The sequence below is a fragment of the Onychostruthus taczanowskii genome, unplaced genomic scaffold (genome assembly GCF_017590055.1).
Source record: "Onychostruthus taczanowskii isolate IOZ18803 unplaced genomic scaffold, ASM1759005v1 scaffold184, whole genome shotgun sequence".
Classification (NCBI taxonomy): Eukaryota; Metazoa; Chordata; class Aves; order Passeriformes; family Passeridae; genus Onychostruthus; species Onychostruthus taczanowskii.
Window position 1 is genome coordinate 1,094,889 of NW_024499062.1, and position 17,582 is coordinate 1,112,470.

The 17,582-nt window shown below is 49.1% G+C and overlaps 1 protein-coding gene across 1 annotated transcript in view; it reads left to right on the forward strand.

Moving 5' to 3' along the window:
* The window catches only part of SHANK3 (SH3 and multiple ankyrin repeat domains 3), a 153,583-nt gene that overhangs the window by 24,010 nt on the left and 111,991 nt on the right, over positions 1 to 17,582 (forward strand). Inside the window, exons 3-5 of the mRNA XM_041401084.1 lie at positions 61 to 408; positions 13,042 to 13,245; positions 15,681 to 15,752. Coding sequence (XP_041257018.1) covers positions 154 to 408; positions 13,042 to 13,245; positions 15,681 to 15,752 — 531 coding nt within the window. The 5' untranslated portion in view covers positions 61 to 153. The remainder of the gene's footprint in view (positions 1 to 60; positions 409 to 13,041; positions 13,246 to 15,680; positions 15,753 to 17,582) is intronic.

Here is a 17,582-nt window from a genome sequence, read left to right on the forward strand (position 1 = left end):
CCGGGATGCCTCTCCCGGTGCTGTCCCGCCGTGCCGCTGAGCCCTCGCTTCCCCCCGCAGGGCCCCGGGCGGGCGCGGTGCGCAGCCGGTGCCGGTGCCGGTGCCGGTGCGGGAGCGGAGCGGGCGCGGGCCGCCCGCCGCGGCGCACGGAGCATGCCTCTGAGCCCCGCGGGCAGCAAGCATGAGAGCCCCGAGTCGCCGCCGCCGGAGCCGCCGCCGGAGCGCCAGCCCCGCGCCGCCGTCAGCAGCGGGGAGCCGAGCCCCGGCCTGCGGGAGGAGCCGCGCCTGGAGCCGGCCCGGGGCCCCGGCGGGCCCCGCTCGCCCAAGCTGGCGGCCCCGGCGCGCATGGAGGAGCCCGCGCCCGGCGCCATCGTGGTGCGCATCGGCATCCCCGACCTGCAGCAGACGGTGAGTGCGGGGGGAGCCACCGGGCACCGGGAGACAGGGAGGGAGGGAGGGAGCCCCGAGCGGCCGCCGCCGCGCCGGGACCGCCGCCGAGCCGGGATGCGCAGCGGGACCGTGCCCGGAGCCGGGATGCGCAGCGGGACCGTGCCGGGATGAGCACCGGGACCGTGCCCGGAGCCGGGATACGCAGCGCGAGCCGCACCGGGAGCGCCACCGCGAGCCGCCCGCGCCGGGATGCGCAGCCCAGAGCGGCCCCGATCCGCATCCAGAGCCGCCCTCGCCTCGCTCAGACCGGTCCCGACCCGCACCCTGATCCGCACCCGGTTCGGCGCCGCACCGGCGCTGGCAGCGACCCGCATCCCGCCCGCTCCCGGCCCCGGCAGCACCGGCAAACTTCTCCCCGCCACGGGCCCGGCAGGACGGGTCCCGTTGCCCGGGTTCCCGCCGCCCCGGTGTCCCCATCCCGGTGTCCCCCCGCTCCCGCAGTGCCATCCCGGGGTGGCACCGCACCCACCGGGACCGAGACCGGGATTGGCACCGGGCTGGGAACGGGACCGGGATTGGGACTGGGAACGGGCTGGGAATGGGCAGTGGGGGCGGCTCCAGTGCCGGCCTGGAACTGGGAGCGGCTCCGGGACTGGGACTGGGACCAGGACTGGGATTGGGACCGGCTCCTGGACCAGGACCGGGACTGGGACCAGGCTTTGGGGCCATGGCGCTGGTGTGTGATGGTCACTCGTGTCCAGGGTGCTGCGCGCTCGGCTGGGCTGGACAGTGGTGGTGTGGTGGACTCTGGAATGGCCTGGGAGTGATGGACACTGGAATGGGGGGGACATGTGCCAGTGCCGTTGGTGGGATGTGCTGGAGTGACCCCTGGGAGTCCAGGAGGGAAGTCCAGGAGCGGCCCCAAGGAACTCAGGAGTGACCCCCAAAAATCTAGGAGTGACCCCAGAGTGACCCCTGGAAGTCCAGGAGCGGCCCCAAGGAACTCAGGAGTGACCCCCAAAAATCTAGGAGTGACCCCAGAGTGACCCCTGGAAGTCCAGGAGCGGCCGCAAGGAACTCAGGAGTGACCCCCAAAAATCTAGGAGTGACCCCAGGAGCCAGGAGTGACCCCAGGGTGACCCCTGGAAGTCCAGGAGTAATCCCAGGAGTGACCCCAGGAGTGACCCCGGGGTGACCCCTGGAAGTCCAGGAGTAATCCCAGGAGTGACCCCAGGAGTGACCCCGGGGTGACCCCTGGAAGTCCAGGAGTAATCCCAGGAGTGACCCCAGGAGTGACCCCGGGGTGACCCCTGGAAGTCCAGGAGTAATCCCAGGAGTGACCCCAGGAGTGACCCCGGGGTGACCCCTGGAAGTCCAGGAGTAATCCCAGGAGTGACCCCAGGAGTGACCCCGGGGTGACCAGGAGGGCACGGCCTTGGTGAGGGCTCAGCCGGGCACAGGGATCCAGGAACCTGCAATTCCCTGGAATTGGGGGATTTTTAGGGAATGAGGAGCAGGAAAAGCTGGAGGGCTGCGGCGATGGGGGTAATTAGCAGCCCTCGTAAGGGGAGGTGACAAGGCTGAGGTGACAAGGCTGAGGTGACAAGGCTGAGGTGGCACCTGGGCTGAGCAGGGGGCACCGAGGGCGCTCAGAGCCCCAAAATTCTCTTTTGGAGCCGGGCGTGGGGTCAGGAATTCCATAAAGCTCAGGTTATGGAATTCCCATCTTTTCTCCGGGAGCCTCCAGGAGGGATTTGAAAGCCCCGGGAAGTTTTCCAGCCCTCCTGGAATTGTCTCCACCCCTCTTTGAGGATCCCAACTCCGCTGGGGTTTGCTCATCCTGAATCCTTGGAATTCCTTGGAAGTGCTGGAATTTCCAGGTGCAAATCTCCCCCCCCTCAGTTTTCCTGGGAATAAAGGGCCTTTTCCATTGGCACATCCCGGTTTTTATCACCTGCACCTGGGCCAGGGAAGAGGGCTTAAATTTCCCACACCTGGAAAATCCTGGGAAAGCTCCTGGCGGATGGTGGAGCTGCTCCAGGGAGCTGCAATTCCCAAAACCTCTGGAATTGCTCCCAACCCTCGGCATTCCAGAGCTCCGGAAAAGTTTGGATGATGCTGGCAGGTCCCAGAGCTCAGGAAAATTTGGGACAATGCCCTGAGGTCGGTGCTGGGAATGTTGGGATTGTTTTTGTGCAGGGCCGAGAGTTGGATTTGGAGATCCTGGGGAAGTTTTCCAGCTTGGAATATTCTGGAATTCCGTGGGAATGGGGAAGTTTTGCAGGGAATGGGGCTGTGGGAAATGAGGAATTTTGGGGGGGTCTTTCCTCCTCTTTTCTCCTTCCCTTTCCTTCCCAAGCGTCCTGTGGGGTGATGGGATCCCAATTCCCGGTTCTCCCACTCGAATTGTGGATGCGGGAGGTTGGACTTTCCTGAGGTGTCCAGGGGGTCTGGAATGTCCTGGAATGTCCTGAGGTGTCCAGCTGGGAGGTTGGGAATGTCCCGAGGTGCCCAAGGAGAGGGTTGGGAATGTCCTGGAATGTCCCGAGGTGCCCAGGGGTTCTGGAATATCCTGTAACTGTCTGAGCAGAGGGTCTGGAATGTCCTGAGGTGTCCAGGTGGGAGGTCAAGAATGTTCTGGAATGTTCTGAGGTGTCTGAGCAGAGGGTTGGGAATATTCTGGAATGTCCTGAGGTGCCCAGGGGTTCTGGAATATCCTGTGATGTCCGAGCAGGTCTGGAATGTCATGGAATGTCCTGAGGTGTCCAGGGGTTCTGGAATGTCCTGGAATGTCTTGGAGTGTCCAGGTGGGATGTTTGGACTATTCTGGGATGTCCAAGCAGGTCTGGAAGGTCCTGGAGTGTCCAGAAGGTTGGGAATCCATGGGGTGTCCCACTGATCCCAGTGCAGCATTCCAGGAATCCATGGGATGTCCCACTGATCCTGGTGCAGCATTCCAGGGAATCCATGGAATGTCCCACTGATCCCAGTGCAGCATTCCAGGAATCCATGGGATGTCCCACTGATCCCAGTGCAGCATTCCAGGGAATCCATGGGATGTCCCACTGATCCCAGTGCAGCATTCCAGGGAATCCATGGGATGTCCCACTGATCCCAGTGCATGTTCCAGGGAATCCATGGAATGTCCCACTGATCCCAGTGCTGGATTCCAGGGAATCCATGGGATGTCCCACTGATCCCAGTGCAGCGTTCCAGGAATCCATGGGATGTCCCACTGATCCTGGTGCAGCATTCCAGGGAATCCATGGAATGTCCCACTGATCCCAGTGCAGCATTCCAGGAATCCATGGAATGTCCCACTGATCCCAGTGCAGCATTCCAGGAATCCATGGAATGTCCCACTGATCCCAGTGCAGCATTCCAGGGAATCCATGGGATGTCCCACTGATCCCAGTGCAGCATTCCAGGGAATCCATGGGATGTCCCACTGATCCCAGTGCTGGATTCCAGGGAATCCATGGGATGTCCCACTGATCCCAGTGCAGCGTTCCAGGAATCCATGGAATGTCCCACTGATCCCAGTGCAGCATTCCAGGGAATCCATGGGATGTCCCACGGATCCCAGTGCAGCATTCCAGGGAATCCAGCCATGATCCAGGATCCAGGCTTGGCCTGCAGCTCCAGGTGTTTCCCATGCTGGAGCTTTTCCACAGGGCAGGAACTGATTTCCTTGGAAATCCGAAGATTTCCAATTTTGGAATTTGAGAACCTGGATCATCCCTCCTCCCTCACCCTGAGCTGGGAATGTGATCCTGGCAAAAGGAGGGTGCAGAGATCCCTGAGGATCCTTGGGATCCTGCCGGAGCTTCCCGGTCCCACCCCGGAGCCGCGGATCCTTCGGGAAGAGCCGTTCCCACCTCTGGCTGCTCTGTGGGAAGGGTGGTGGAGACCCGGGATAAAATTATCCCAACCTCCCACGGGGTCCGGGAGCTCGGAGCCGGATTTTAAGGAGACAGGAACACGCCCGAGCTGGGGTTGGTTCCTCTGGAATAATTTATGGATTCCGCGCCGTTAAATCCCATGGGAAAACCCATTCCCAAAATTTGGCAGGAGCATCCTCCTGGTTTGGTAGGAAAAAGTGGCAAATCCAGGAAAAATCCCGGGAATGTGCAGAGTTTTCCTCTCTGTCAAGTGCTGGAATCCTGGAGGTGCCGGAGCAAACCTTGGGATCATCCCATGGGAATGGGCCCCATGGGGGGCTGGCACTGGCTGTGATTCCAAAGGAGTTCCATTTGTTTTTCCTCTGGAAGCAGGGGAAAACTCATTCCAAGGAACCACAGGCTCGGCACATCCTGGGAAAACCGGGATGTGGGGAGATGGGAGGCTCCTGCAGCCCCGGGAAGCTGCCAGCATTCCCAGGGCTGGAATTTATGGGAACAGCTGGGAAAGATCAGGGATGTGCAGCCAGGGAGGAATTTTCTGGAATTTTCCAAATGTTTTCCTTCCCCACTTTGTGCTGGCAACTCTTCCTCTTCCCTTTGAAATCATGGAAAAGCTGGAATTCAAATAAAATCCCAGATGGATTTATCCAGGAGCAGCTCCGGGTATTGGAGCTGCCCAGCTGGAATTCCAGAGGTTTTTCCCGATGTTTTCCAGGGTGTGTTGGGACCTCCCAGCCCTGATCCCTCAATCCTTGGAATGCCGGAGTGGGGAATTCCCTTCCAAGGGAATTTTGTCCCTTTCAAGGCTGTTTTTACCCCGACCCATCCCTGTTTTCCTCCAGCTTTGCCAAGGAGATTCCTCAGTGTCCCAAGGCTGGGCAGGAATGGGAATTCTGCTTGGGAATTCCTTTGGGATGAGGAAGAGGAGGCTCCTGCCCATCCCATGTGGCCGATTCCCAGGAAGGGAAGGGAGAACGTGGAAAAGGGAGGGATGAGAGTGGAGATCCTTCTCTGGGAATGTGAATTTCAAAGGATGGGAGCAGCTGGAAAAGGAAGGGATGAGAGTGGAGATCCCATGGGAATGTGGATTCCAAGGGATGGGAACTCCTGGAAAAATTAGGGATGACGGTGGGGATCATTCTGTGGGAATCCAGATTCCGAGGGATGGGAACTCCTGGAAAAGTGAGGGATAAGAGTGGGAATGTGGATTCCAAGGGAAGAGAGAACATGGAAAAGGGAGGGATGAGGGATTGCTCCTCTTCCCACCAACTCCCTGCCTCCATCCCAAGGCTTTTCCATTCCCTCTTTTCCCAGTACTTAGATCCCAAAATCCACATAGATCCCGGAATTCCTCTCTCCATTCTCCACTGTCTCAGCCATGGGAACACTGAAAAAAAAAAAAAAGGGGGAAAATCAGGAGAATTCGGTTCCTGCAAGGGGAAAATTGGGATATCGGGAATGGCCCCAAACCTTTGATCCTTCCCTGCTTTCGCACTGCGGCAAAAACCCTTGGATGCGGAGAATTCCAATGGAATTTTCCCCCCCTTTTAGGGCAGAATCAAAGCGCTTCCAAACAGGCCGGGAGCTGCTTTTTGCTTGGAGCTTCCCATTGTTTTTCCATGGAAATGCGGCTCCTTTCAGATCCGCCGGATCGTGCTCCATGAATGGAGCAGCTGCTCCGCTTTTTTTCCCTCTTCCCCATTTCCATTTTCCTGTCCCCATTCCTGCAGGTGCTGCCTGCGGATTTTTCCAGGCTTTTTGTGGCTTTTTGGGGTTTTTTTGGGAGCTGTTTTCCCGTGGCGGCCGTTGGAGCATCCGGAGGGAGGATCCGGATGGAGCGGAGAGTGTCCCAAAAACTGGTGGGAATCAAATGTGTGATTCCCAAAAATCCCCTGGAAGGATTCAGGTGCTTTAACCATAAACCCTGAAATCCCTGAGCTTGGAAAAGTATTCCAAGATCAAATCCAAGCTGGGCCTGATCCCAGTCCCAGAGCCCTAAGAGCCACATCCAGGAATTCCTTGGATTCCTCCATGGAGGCCCTTCCCGGCTTTTCCAGGCCCTTCCCAGCTTTTCCAACCCCTGATCCAGAGGAAACGTTGGAAAGCTGCAGCTCCACCACATTTAAGTGGCTTTTTCCACTCCAAATCAGAACAATTCCATGGAAATAAATCCCATTTATCCCAGACAATTCCCCCGGCACATTCCAGAGGATGCCGAGCAGCAGAACCTCCCAAAACGTTCCGGCACAACCCCAAATCCCGGGAATTTCCCCCGGGGGCAAAGTCACCCTCTGTGAGCTCAATCAAACAAAGTGGATCGATCGGAATCCGAGCAATTCCCGATTTTATCCGGGAGAAATCCGCTGGCAGCAAAATCCGCCCGCAAATAACCGGGGCTGCTGCGCATTCCCCATCCGCGGCTTTTTCCAAGGAAAATCCGACTCGGATCAACCCGTGACCAGCACATTTGCAATTTAATACATTTAAAAGATTTTACCACCAAAATTCCCTTTTTTTTCCCCTCCCAAGCGGATTTGCTGGAACTGGATGCAGCCATTGAGTCGATTTTCATGGAAAACAACAATCCCATCTTTTAATTTTCCAGCCGTTTTTTTTCGGGAAGAGCACATTCCGTGCTTAATAAAGAGGAATTTTGAGTCATTCGAGGAGAGGAAAAATTGGCATGAAAAGAAAATTAGCTGAGAGCTTGGAAATATTCCTAAAAAAAAAAAAAATCAGGAATAACGGCGCTGAATTCCATCTGTTGGCTTCCTTGGGAATGTGGGAACAACCAAAGAGCTCCGGCACCCACCAGGAACAGGAGAAAAAAAGGGAATTTTTTCCCCAAGAACTCCTTAAATTGAGGGTTTCTTGTTGCCAGCAAAATCTTGGAGTTGGGGGTTCTCACATTCTGGGAATTGCCTGAAACGGTGGGAATGGGGAAGGGAAAGGAACTCTTGGAAGGGTCCACAGATTGGAGGTCCCCCTCCCTTCCGTTGGGAGGGGAAGGGAATTCCTGCCTGGAATGCCCTGGAGGGGCTGGAAAATCCCACAGATCCTGCTGGGAATCCCAAGAATTCCAGGATTCCCTCATTCCCTTGGGATGCAGATGGGATCTTCAGAGGAGAGTGGGAATTATAAAATTTAAGGAATGCCACAGGACTGGGTCTGGAAACCCCAGGGATACAAAAGAAAGAAGGAAAGGCTGGAATTCCGTGTCCATGGCCAGTTTGTCCCAGCAGGAAATCATGGAAAAGGGGCTGGAATTCATGAGGGAATTAAGGAATGCCCGGGATCCAGAGTGGGAAAGAAGTAACTGGAGAAAGTTTTGCACATTCCATGGGAAAGTTCTGGATCCTTGGGATAAGGAGGTGTGCCAGGCGCTCCTGGATCTGGGATTTCCCAGCTTCGGCTTTTCCTCTTCCAAAGGGAAATTCCTTTTTTTTTTATTTCTTTGCTTAATCCCGGATCCCATCCCACCCCATTCCCACATTTTATAACATTCCTTTCCCAGCTTTTTCCATGGTGGTATCCATGAAAATTTTAATTAATTCATTCAAACCACCCCAAAACAAGGATTAATTAACCCTCATCCATTTCCATGCTCCAGGAATTTTGCTTTTCCATGGAAAAATTCCTTCAGCCAGGCTGTTAAAACTCATTTTTCCAGACGATCACGTTTGGAATCAAACATTCTGGAGCTGCTTTTGTCCCGGATCTTCAATTATCCCGACATTCACGGGTCATTGATTAATTAATTAATTATGGTTGATTAATTAACCAATCAAATCCTCCCCCCTGCTCCCACCGGGGATCGATGGAAATTCCGGCCTTTTTTTTAATCCTGTCTTTTTACGGAATGAGGGAAGCCTGGAGCGAGGAGCGGGAGAAGGAATGAGCTCGTCCTTGGGAATGATGGATTTTTTTTTTTTTCCCCTGGAAAATGATTTCTGGGAGGTTTTATCGGGAATTAAGGAAAATTTGGGTGGGAAAAGTCCATAGAGAGCCTCAGATTCCATCGAGGATCTGGGATGATCCATGCTCATCCAGCCCTGCCCAAAACTGGATAAAAATTCCCTAAAAATTAAAAACTGAAGAATTATCCAAGCCCACTTCTATTAATTAGCATGAAATAAATATTAATATTATTAATTTATTAATAATTTATTTATTAATCCTTTCTTAATTACTATTTCCTGCCCAATTCCTCCTTTTCCCTCCCTTCCCATTAAATCCTCTTTGGAATTTCGTCGGATTCGAATCCCGATTTGATTTTGCCTTAAACAAAATCCTGTCATTTATTATTCAGCTTTGTGAATAATTTGTGAATAATTTGTGAATAATTTGTGAATTAACCCCAGTTAATTCCCATTTTTCCAGCAAATAATTGGAATTTTTATCCATACCACTTTCAACCCACGTTTTCCCAGATTTTTTTTTTGCATGGATGCATCAAATCCTTGTTTTTTCTTGGCTGGTTTGGAGTTTCCCAACATTTTTCTGCTGCTGTCACATCCTAAATAATCAGATCCTTGTTTTTTGTGGGAAGCAGGAGAGAAAATTCCATAGGAATGTCAGGATTCGCATTCAAGCTGGGAATTAACAGAAGGAAAATCCTGATTTAGACCAGATAAAACATGGACAGGAGGCGAAATTCCCCCTTTATTCCCTTTATTTCCCAGCTCAGAATTCCAGATTTTTCTTGGGAATCTGAGCATGGAGCTGGAGGCTGGAATTTCCTGGGAACGGCCCCTGGAAGCATCAGACCAATCCCGGCAGGATCGATCCGGAGGGGAGTGGTTGGATAAATTTATCAACATTCCCGGGATTTCTTTGGCTTGGGATTCAAAGCTCTGGAGCGGCTGCTTCCAGAGAATCCATGGAAAACAGGGATCCCCCATCCATGGTTTTTTGTCCCCTGGGAGCATCCGGGGGGACACGGAGGGAGGACAAGGAAAAGACGGAGCCACCAGTGGGAAAAGTTGGGAATTTTCGCTCCGGGATGGAGCAGCCGGTGAGTGCTGGAGTTTCCAAGGAATTCCTGTGGGAATTCCTGATGGGAATTCCCACCTGGATTGGGGGGATGGAGAGGATGAGGAGGGAGGAATGATGGCATTCCAAGTGGTGATTCCGTAGGGAAAAGGGTTTTTTGGGAAGGAGCAGCCTTCGAGACCTAAAGAGCAACGAATGGATCCGGGAGTTTCCGTGGCAAACCGGGAAATCTGGGAAAGAATTCCCAGGGAAGTTTAACCATTGGGTTTTCCTGGGAATGCAGCAGCCAAACGGGTTTGGAATCTTGAATAGGATTGGATATAAAGGATGGGAATTCCGAGAAATTCCAGGATTTATTTGGATTGAATTAAAAGTTCCGGAGTGGACACTTCCAGAGGCTCCCGCTGGAGCTGAATTCCAAGAATTTCTGGAAGGGCTGGAGCTGCTCCAGGGGGAAGGGAAGGAGCTTGGAATGGGAAAAATTCCCGAGGATGAGCTGTGGATTTTTTGGGAAAGTGCTGAGGAAAGGAGGGAGAACATTCCAAGGTTAAGGTGTTCAAAATTTGGGAGGGAATTTTGGGAAGGAGGAGATGCGGGGGCAAAGATCCAGCAGATCCTGGAATTCCTGAGGGATTGGGAAAAATCCTGGAAAAAAAGGGAGGCAAGGGTGCTGCTTCCCAAGAGAGAATTCCAGCCTCAATCTCTTGGATCAGGGGCTGCCAGGGACGGACTGGGATGGCTTTTCCAGGGAATTCTGGGGTTTTCTTGGAATTCCTGATGGTTTTCCTTGTGTGTTTCGGGATGGGAGAATTGGGAATCTGAGGGGAACTTTTATCCTGGAAAAGTGATGGAGCAAATCCCATGGGAAGCCCTGGGTGGGATGGGGGAAGTGGATTCCCTGGAAAAGCCCTGGGGGATCCAGCAGATCCCTGTTGTTCCTGGATGGATCAGGAAAAATCCTGGAAAAATCCTGGAAAAGTGAGGCAAGGGCCACGCTGGTTTTGCTTCCCAAGGGAAAATTCCAGCCTCAATCCGTTGGATCAGGAGCTGCCAGGGGTGGACTGGGAAGGCTTTTCCAGGGAATTGTGGGGTTTCCTTGGAATTCCTGATGGTTTTCCTTGTGGGGAACCTTCATCCCAGAAAATTGATGGAGCAAATCCCATAGGAAGCCCTGGGTGGGATGGAGGGAGTGGATTCCCTGGAAACATTCCAAGGTTTTGGGGACTTTGGGAATATTGGGATGGCCGGGGCTGTCAGTGCTGTCGGAATTCTGGGGTTTTTTGATGGAATTTTGAACAATGAATCACCGGGTGGGATTTTGGGATTGGGCTTTGTGTGGTGACACAACATCCAACGCCCTTCCCGATGGATCAGCCCCTGATTCACTGGAAAATCCCAAATCCTTTGTTTTTCTGGCTCCAGGAACTCCAGGTGCTTCCTGGATCCTCCCTCTCACCCTTATCCCATTTTTTTTTTTTTTTCTGGAAGCGGCTTCTCCCAGCAAGGAATTAAACTCTGGGATTTGCAGGGCTGGAATTTTCCTCAGGAGATGATCTAAGCCCCAAAATTCCTGGGTTTTTTTCCCCAGCTGGCTCCACAAACTGGTCCCAGTTTGGCTTTGGAGGGTGGAAAAAAATTCCTGTGGATTCCTCCTCTCCTCCAGAATTGCTTTCCCTGGATATCCAAAAATCCCAACTCCTTCCCAGGACTGTGGTCAGGAATGATGGGAATGGTGACATCCCAGCCTGGCCCAAGGTGGGATTTGAGAGCTCCAGGTGGGAATTCCCAAGGATATTCCCAATCCTGTGGCTCTGATCCCTTCTCCCACCAACCCACGGAAATCCAGGAGAATCCCGTGGGATTTTCCACCCTGTGGGAAAGGCAATGCTGCTGGAGTGGCATGGAAGGAGTAATTGGGAAGAAAACCAGGATCCTGGGAGAAATCCAAAGAGAATCCTTGGAGGAAAGCTGGGAATGCTCCCTGGGCCTGGATTGGGGCTGGAACTTTGTCCTCGTTTTGGGAGGATCCACGCTGGGATCCATTCCCGAATCCTTGTCTGGATCTGTGCCCAGATCCATTCCCAAATCCATATTGGGATCCACGTTGGGATCCATGCCTGGATCCATTCCTGAATCTGTGTCCAGATCCATGCCCAGACCCGTGCTTGGATCCATTCCCAGATCCATGCTGGGATCCATTCCTGGATCCATGTTGGGATCCATTTTGGGATCCATTCCCAAAGCCATGCTGGGATCCATTCCTGGATCCATTTGGGGATCCATTTTGGGATCCATTCCCAAATCCATACTGGGATCCATTCCTGGATCCATGTTGGGATCCATTCCTGGATCCATATGGGGATCCATGCCTGGATCCATTCCCAAATCCATTCTGGGATCCATTCCTGGATCCATATTGGGATCCATGCCTGGATCCATTCCCAAATCCATGCTGGGATCCATTCCTGGATCCATTTTGGGATCCATGCCCGGATCCATTCCCAAATCCATGCTGGGATCCATTCCTGGATCCATCCCTGGAGAACCTGGTGGATTCCCATTTTCTCCCTCTGTTTCTCGATGGATTTCCCTTTGGAATCCACAGTAGGAACACCAAATATTTTAGTTTTTTTTCAATAATTTATCCATAAAAACTTGGCAATTCCTCATTTCCCATAGCTCTGCCCCCACCAAAATCCACCAAACCCCAACTCTCCCCTTTCCCTCCCTCATTCCCCTATTCCTTGGAGAACCTGGTGGATTCCCATTTTCTCCCTCTCTTTCCTATGGATTTCCCTTTGGAATCCACAGTAGGAACCCCCAATATTTTGGGTTTTTTCAATAATTTATCCATAAAACCTCAGCAATTCCTCCTTTCTCATAGCTGTGCCCCATCCAAACCCTTTCCCTCCCTCATTCCCCTATTCCTTGGAGAACCTGGTGGATTCCCATTTTCTCCCTCTCTTTCCTATGGATTTCCCTTTGGAATCCACAGTAGGAACCCCCAATATTTTGGGTTTTTTCAATAATTTATCCATAAAAACTTGGCAATTCCTCATTTCCCATAGCTCTGCCCCCACCAAAATCCACCAAACCCCAACTCTCCCCTTTCCCTCCCTCTTTTCCCCCATTCCCACAGAAAACCTGGTGAATTCCCATTTTCTCCCTCTCTTTCCTATGGATTTCCCTTTGGAATCCACAGTAGGAACACCCAATATTTTGGGTTTTTTCAATAATTTATCCATAAAACCTCAGCAATTCCTCCTTTCCCATAGCTGTGCCCCATCCAAACCCTTTCCCTCCCTCATTCCCCCATTCCTTGGAGAACCTGGTGGATTCCATTTTCTCCCTCTGTTTCTCGATGGATTTCCCTTTGGAACCCACAGTAGGAACACCCGATAATTTGGTTTTTTTCAATAATTTATCCATAAAACCTCGGGTGTTCCTCCTTTCCCATAGCTGTGCCCCCTCCAAACCCTTTCCCTCCCTCGTTCCCCTATTCCTTGGAGAACCTGGTGGATTCCCATTTTCTCCCTCTCTTTCCCAATGGATTTTCCTTTGGAACCCACAGTGGGAACACCCAATATTTTGGGTTTTTTCAATAATTTATCCATAAAAACTTGGGTATTCCTCCTTTCCCGTAGCTCTACCCCCTCCAAACCCTTTCCCTCCCTCATCCCCCGTTCCCCAAGGCCACCCGGCCCCATTCCCGATGGAATTTCCCCGCGCTGACGCGGCGTTCCGTGCGCGTTCCCAGAAGTGTCTGCGGCTGAACCCCGACGTTCCGGTGTGGGTGTCCAAGCAGCGGATCCTGTGCACGCTCAACCACAGCCTCAAGGACGTGCTCAACTACGGCCTCTTCCAGCCCGCCTTCAACGGCCGCGCCGGCAAGTTCCTGGACGAGGAGCGGCTGCTGCGGGAATACCCGCTGAGCCCCGACACGCCCGTGCCCTACCTGGAGGTGACGGCGCGGGGGGAGTGCAAGAGAGATTGAATTTTAGTTTCATTTATTTTTACTCAATTTTATTTAGTTTCATTATATTTTATTTTGCTGCCTAAAATATTTCATTTTGTTTTATTTTATTTCTTTGTTTTATTTTCTTTTATTTTAATTTAGTTTAATTTAATTCATTTTAATTTATTATTGCTTTTATTCTGTTTAATTTCATTTTATTTTACTTTTTAAAATATATTATTTTGTTTTCTTTTGTTTTATTATTTTCGTTTGTTTTGTTTATTTTACTTTACTTTAATTCAATTTAATTTATTTTTACTTTTATTTTATTATTTTACTTTTTATTTTGCTTTTAAACGTATTTTATTTTGTTTTATTTTATTATATTCCATTTTGGTTTTTTTTTAATTTTCTTTTCTTTTTTTTTTTAATTTTATTTCATTTTCTTTTGTTTTATTTTATTTAATACTTGTATTTTCTTTTCTTTTGTTTATTTTCTTTAATTTAATTTTATTGTTTTATTTATTTTAATTAAATTTTATTTTATTTTGTCTTACTTTATTTTCCCTTTTAAATTTCTTTTTTGTTTCTTTTATTTTGTTTGATTTCTATTTAATCTTGTTTTATTATATTTTGTTATTTACATCATCTCTTACCTTTGCACATCTCTCCTCTCATCCTTATCTTTTGCATTCATTTCTCTCCTTTCCTTATCTCCTATTCATTTGTCTCTCTTATCTCTGTTTGTCCCTTATCCCTTATCTCTTACCACCATTTATCTACAATTATATTTTGCTGTCTCTTATCTTTGTGCTATTAACTTTTAATTAAAACTATTAATTTCTCATCTCAATTTCCCTTTTATCTCTGATTATCGCTTATCTCCATTTATCTCTTATCTTTGTATGTCTCTCTTCTCTTTCTCATTTATATAAATTTATCTCCTATCTCCTATCTCCTATCTCTTATCTTTTATCTCTTATCTCTTATCTCTTATCTATCTCTCTCTCCTCTTTTATATCTCTTTATCACATATCTTATCTCCATTTATTTCTTATCTCTCATGTCAATCTTCATCTCCTCTTTATGTCTTATCTCTTATATCTTATCTTTGCATGTCCCTTATCTCTTATCTTCATCTCAATTATCTTTTATACATTATCTCTTATCAAATAAAATAAACTGTCTCCTCCTTATCTCAAATTCATTTCTCTCTTATCTTTGTTTACATCTTATCTTTTCCTCTTATCTTTGTCTCAAATTCCTTTATCTCTTATCTCTTTTTATCTCTAACCCCTTATCTAATATTAATCTCTTACATTTTATTTCTCTTTTATCTGTGCTCTTATCTCTTATCTTTCTCTCTTAAGTTTCTATGTCTCTTTTCTCTCTTGTTTTTTATCTTATATTCATTCATCTCTTATCTCTCATCTTTTATCTTTTTATCTCTTAATTATTCTTATATTTATTTATCTGTTATCTCTTATCTTTGTATGCCTTTTCCTTTTTCCTTTTTCCTTTTTCCTTTTTCCTTTTTCCTTTTTTCCTTTTCCCCCTGGTTTTCCCCCTGGTTTTCCCCCTGGTTTTCCCCCTGGCTTTTCCCCTGGCTTTTCCCCTGGCTTTTCCCCTGGCTTTTCCCCTGGCTTTTCCCCTGGCTTGTTTTCCCCCTGTTTTCCCCCTGTTTTCCCCCTGTTTTCCCCCTGTTTCCCCCCTGTTTTCCCCCTGTTTTTCCCCTGTTTTTCCCCTGTTTTTCCCCTGTTTTTCCCCTGTTTTTCCCTTCTTTCCCTTCTTTCCCTTCTTTCCCTTCTTTTCCTTTTCTTCATCTCATATCCATTTAGCTCTTATCTCTATTTATCTCTCATCCCTTATCTCCCTTTATCTCTTCTCTCTTATCTAATTTATCTGATATTAATTTACCTCATATAACTTATCTCCATTTATTGATTTTATCTTATTAAACATTCTCTTATCTTTTATCCCTCATCTCACATTCACTTATCTCATATATTTATTTCTTATCTGTTAGATAATATCAAGCTCTTATCTCTAGTCAACGTCTTGTCAATCTCTTGTCAATCTCTTGTCAATATCTAGTCAATATCTAATCAATCTCTAGTCAATCTCTTGTCAATATCTAATCAATCTCTTGTCAATCTCTAGTCAATCTCTTGTCAATATCTAATCAATCTTTTGTCAATCTCTAATCAATCTCTTGTCAATATCTAATCAATCTCTTGTCAATATCTAATCAATCTCTTATCAATCTCTTGTCAATCTCTAATCAATCTCGTCAATATCTAATCAATCTCTAGTCAATCTCTTGTCAGTCTCTTGTCAATCTCTAATCAATCTCTTGTCAATCTCTTGTCAATCTCCTGTCAATCTCCTGTCAATCTCCTGTCAATCCCTTATCGATCCCTTATCAATCTCTTATCTCGCAGTTCCGCTACAAGCGCCGCGTGTATTCCCAGCCGCTGCTGGACGACAAGCAGTTCGCCAAGCTGCACACCAAGGTGAGCCCCAATCCCGTGGAATTCCCGCGGAATTCCCATGGAAAACCCCTGGAGACACCCCCGGGAAACCCCTCCGGCCCCGGGATTCCGGGACGTCCCAAGGAACCCCAGCATTCCTGCTGCCAAAACACAAACAGGAGCAGTCAGGAAGATGTCTTTGGAATTCCTTGGATTTTATTGGGTTTTTATCCAGATTTCCTTGGATTTTATTGGATTTTATCCAGATTTCCTTGGATTTTATTGGATTTTTATCCAGATATCCCTGGATTTTATTGGATTTTTATCCAGATATCCTTGGATTTTATTGGATTTTATCCAGATTTCCTTGGATTTTATTGGATTTTTATCTGGATTTCCTAGGATTTTATTGTATTTTTATCAAGATATCCTGGGATTTTATTGGATTTTATCCAGATTTCCTTGGATTTTATTGGATTTTTATCCGGATTTCCTTGAATTTTATTGGATTTTTATCCAGATTTTATTGGATTTTATTGGATTTTTCTCTGGATTTCCTTGGATTTTATTGGATTTTATCTGAATTTTGTTGGATTTTACCCAGATTTCCTTGGATTTTATTCTATGGGGTGGGATTGAGCGGGAAGAGCATCCATGGGGTGCTGAAATCCAGGATCATGGATTTATCTTCCACCTCCCTTTTCCCTTTTCCTTTGGCTGCTTCTCCCAAGCCTGTGGAATTTTGGAAAGGAGCTTTCCTTTCCCTCCTTTTTTCCCTCCTTTTTTCCCTCCTTTTTTCCCTCCTTTTTTCCCTCCTTTTTTCCCTCCTTTTTTCCCTCCTTTTTTCCCTCCTTTTTTCCCTCCTTTTTTCCTTTTCCCCTTTTCCTTGGCCAGCTGTAGTTCCAGACCCCTTGGGATTTTGGGAAGGAGCCTTTCCTTGGCCTTTTCCAGTCCCGTGGGTTATTTGGGAATGCCAGATGGGAGCCAAAGGGACAATTCCAGCCAATCCATCCTCGTTCCGTGCCCGTTGGAGCGATGCCGGCACAGCGGGCACGGATCGACCTTTCCCGGGAAAAGCTGGGATTGGAGCAGCTCCCGGGAAAAAAAGCTGGGATTGGAGCTGGATCCGGAGGGAACGGGAGCAGGGATGGGATCCTGGCTGGCACGGGGACACCGGGACACCCGGAGAGCCTCGGGAACGGTACCGGATCCGGGGGAACGTCGGGATAACGGGCAGGGATCGTTCCCAGAATGGGGTCATGCAGGGAACGGCTGGGATTCAGCACAGACATTCCATGGGAACATCGGGATAACGGGCAGGGATCATTCCTCAGCCAGGAATGGGGATGGAATTCAGCACGGAGATTCCCTGGGAACATCGGGATAACGGGCAGGGATCATTCAGGGAACAGCTGGAATTCAGCACACAGATTCCATGAGGGTTGGGAGCTGGGGAATTCTGGTTTCAGTTCCTGGGGAATTCCTGCTTCAGTTTCTGGGAATTTCTGCTTCAAATCCTGGGAATTTCTGCTTCAGTTTCTGAGGGTTTCTGGGAATTTCTGCTTCAAATCCTGGGAATTTCTGCTTCAGTTTCTGAGGGTTTCTGGGAATTCCTGCTTTGGTTTTTTGGAGAATTCCTCCTTCAGTTCCTGGGGAATTCCTGCTGTGGTTTCTGTGGGGTCTCTGCTCCAAATCCTGGGAATTTCTGTTTTGGTTCCTGAGAATTTCTGCTTCCGTTTCTGGGAATTCCTGCCTCAGCTCCTGGGAGGTTTCTCCTTTAAATCCAGGGAATTCCTGCTTCAGTTCCTGGTGAACTCCTGGGAATTCCTGGTCTTCCACCTGTTTAATATTGAGGTTTTCCTTGGAAAATAG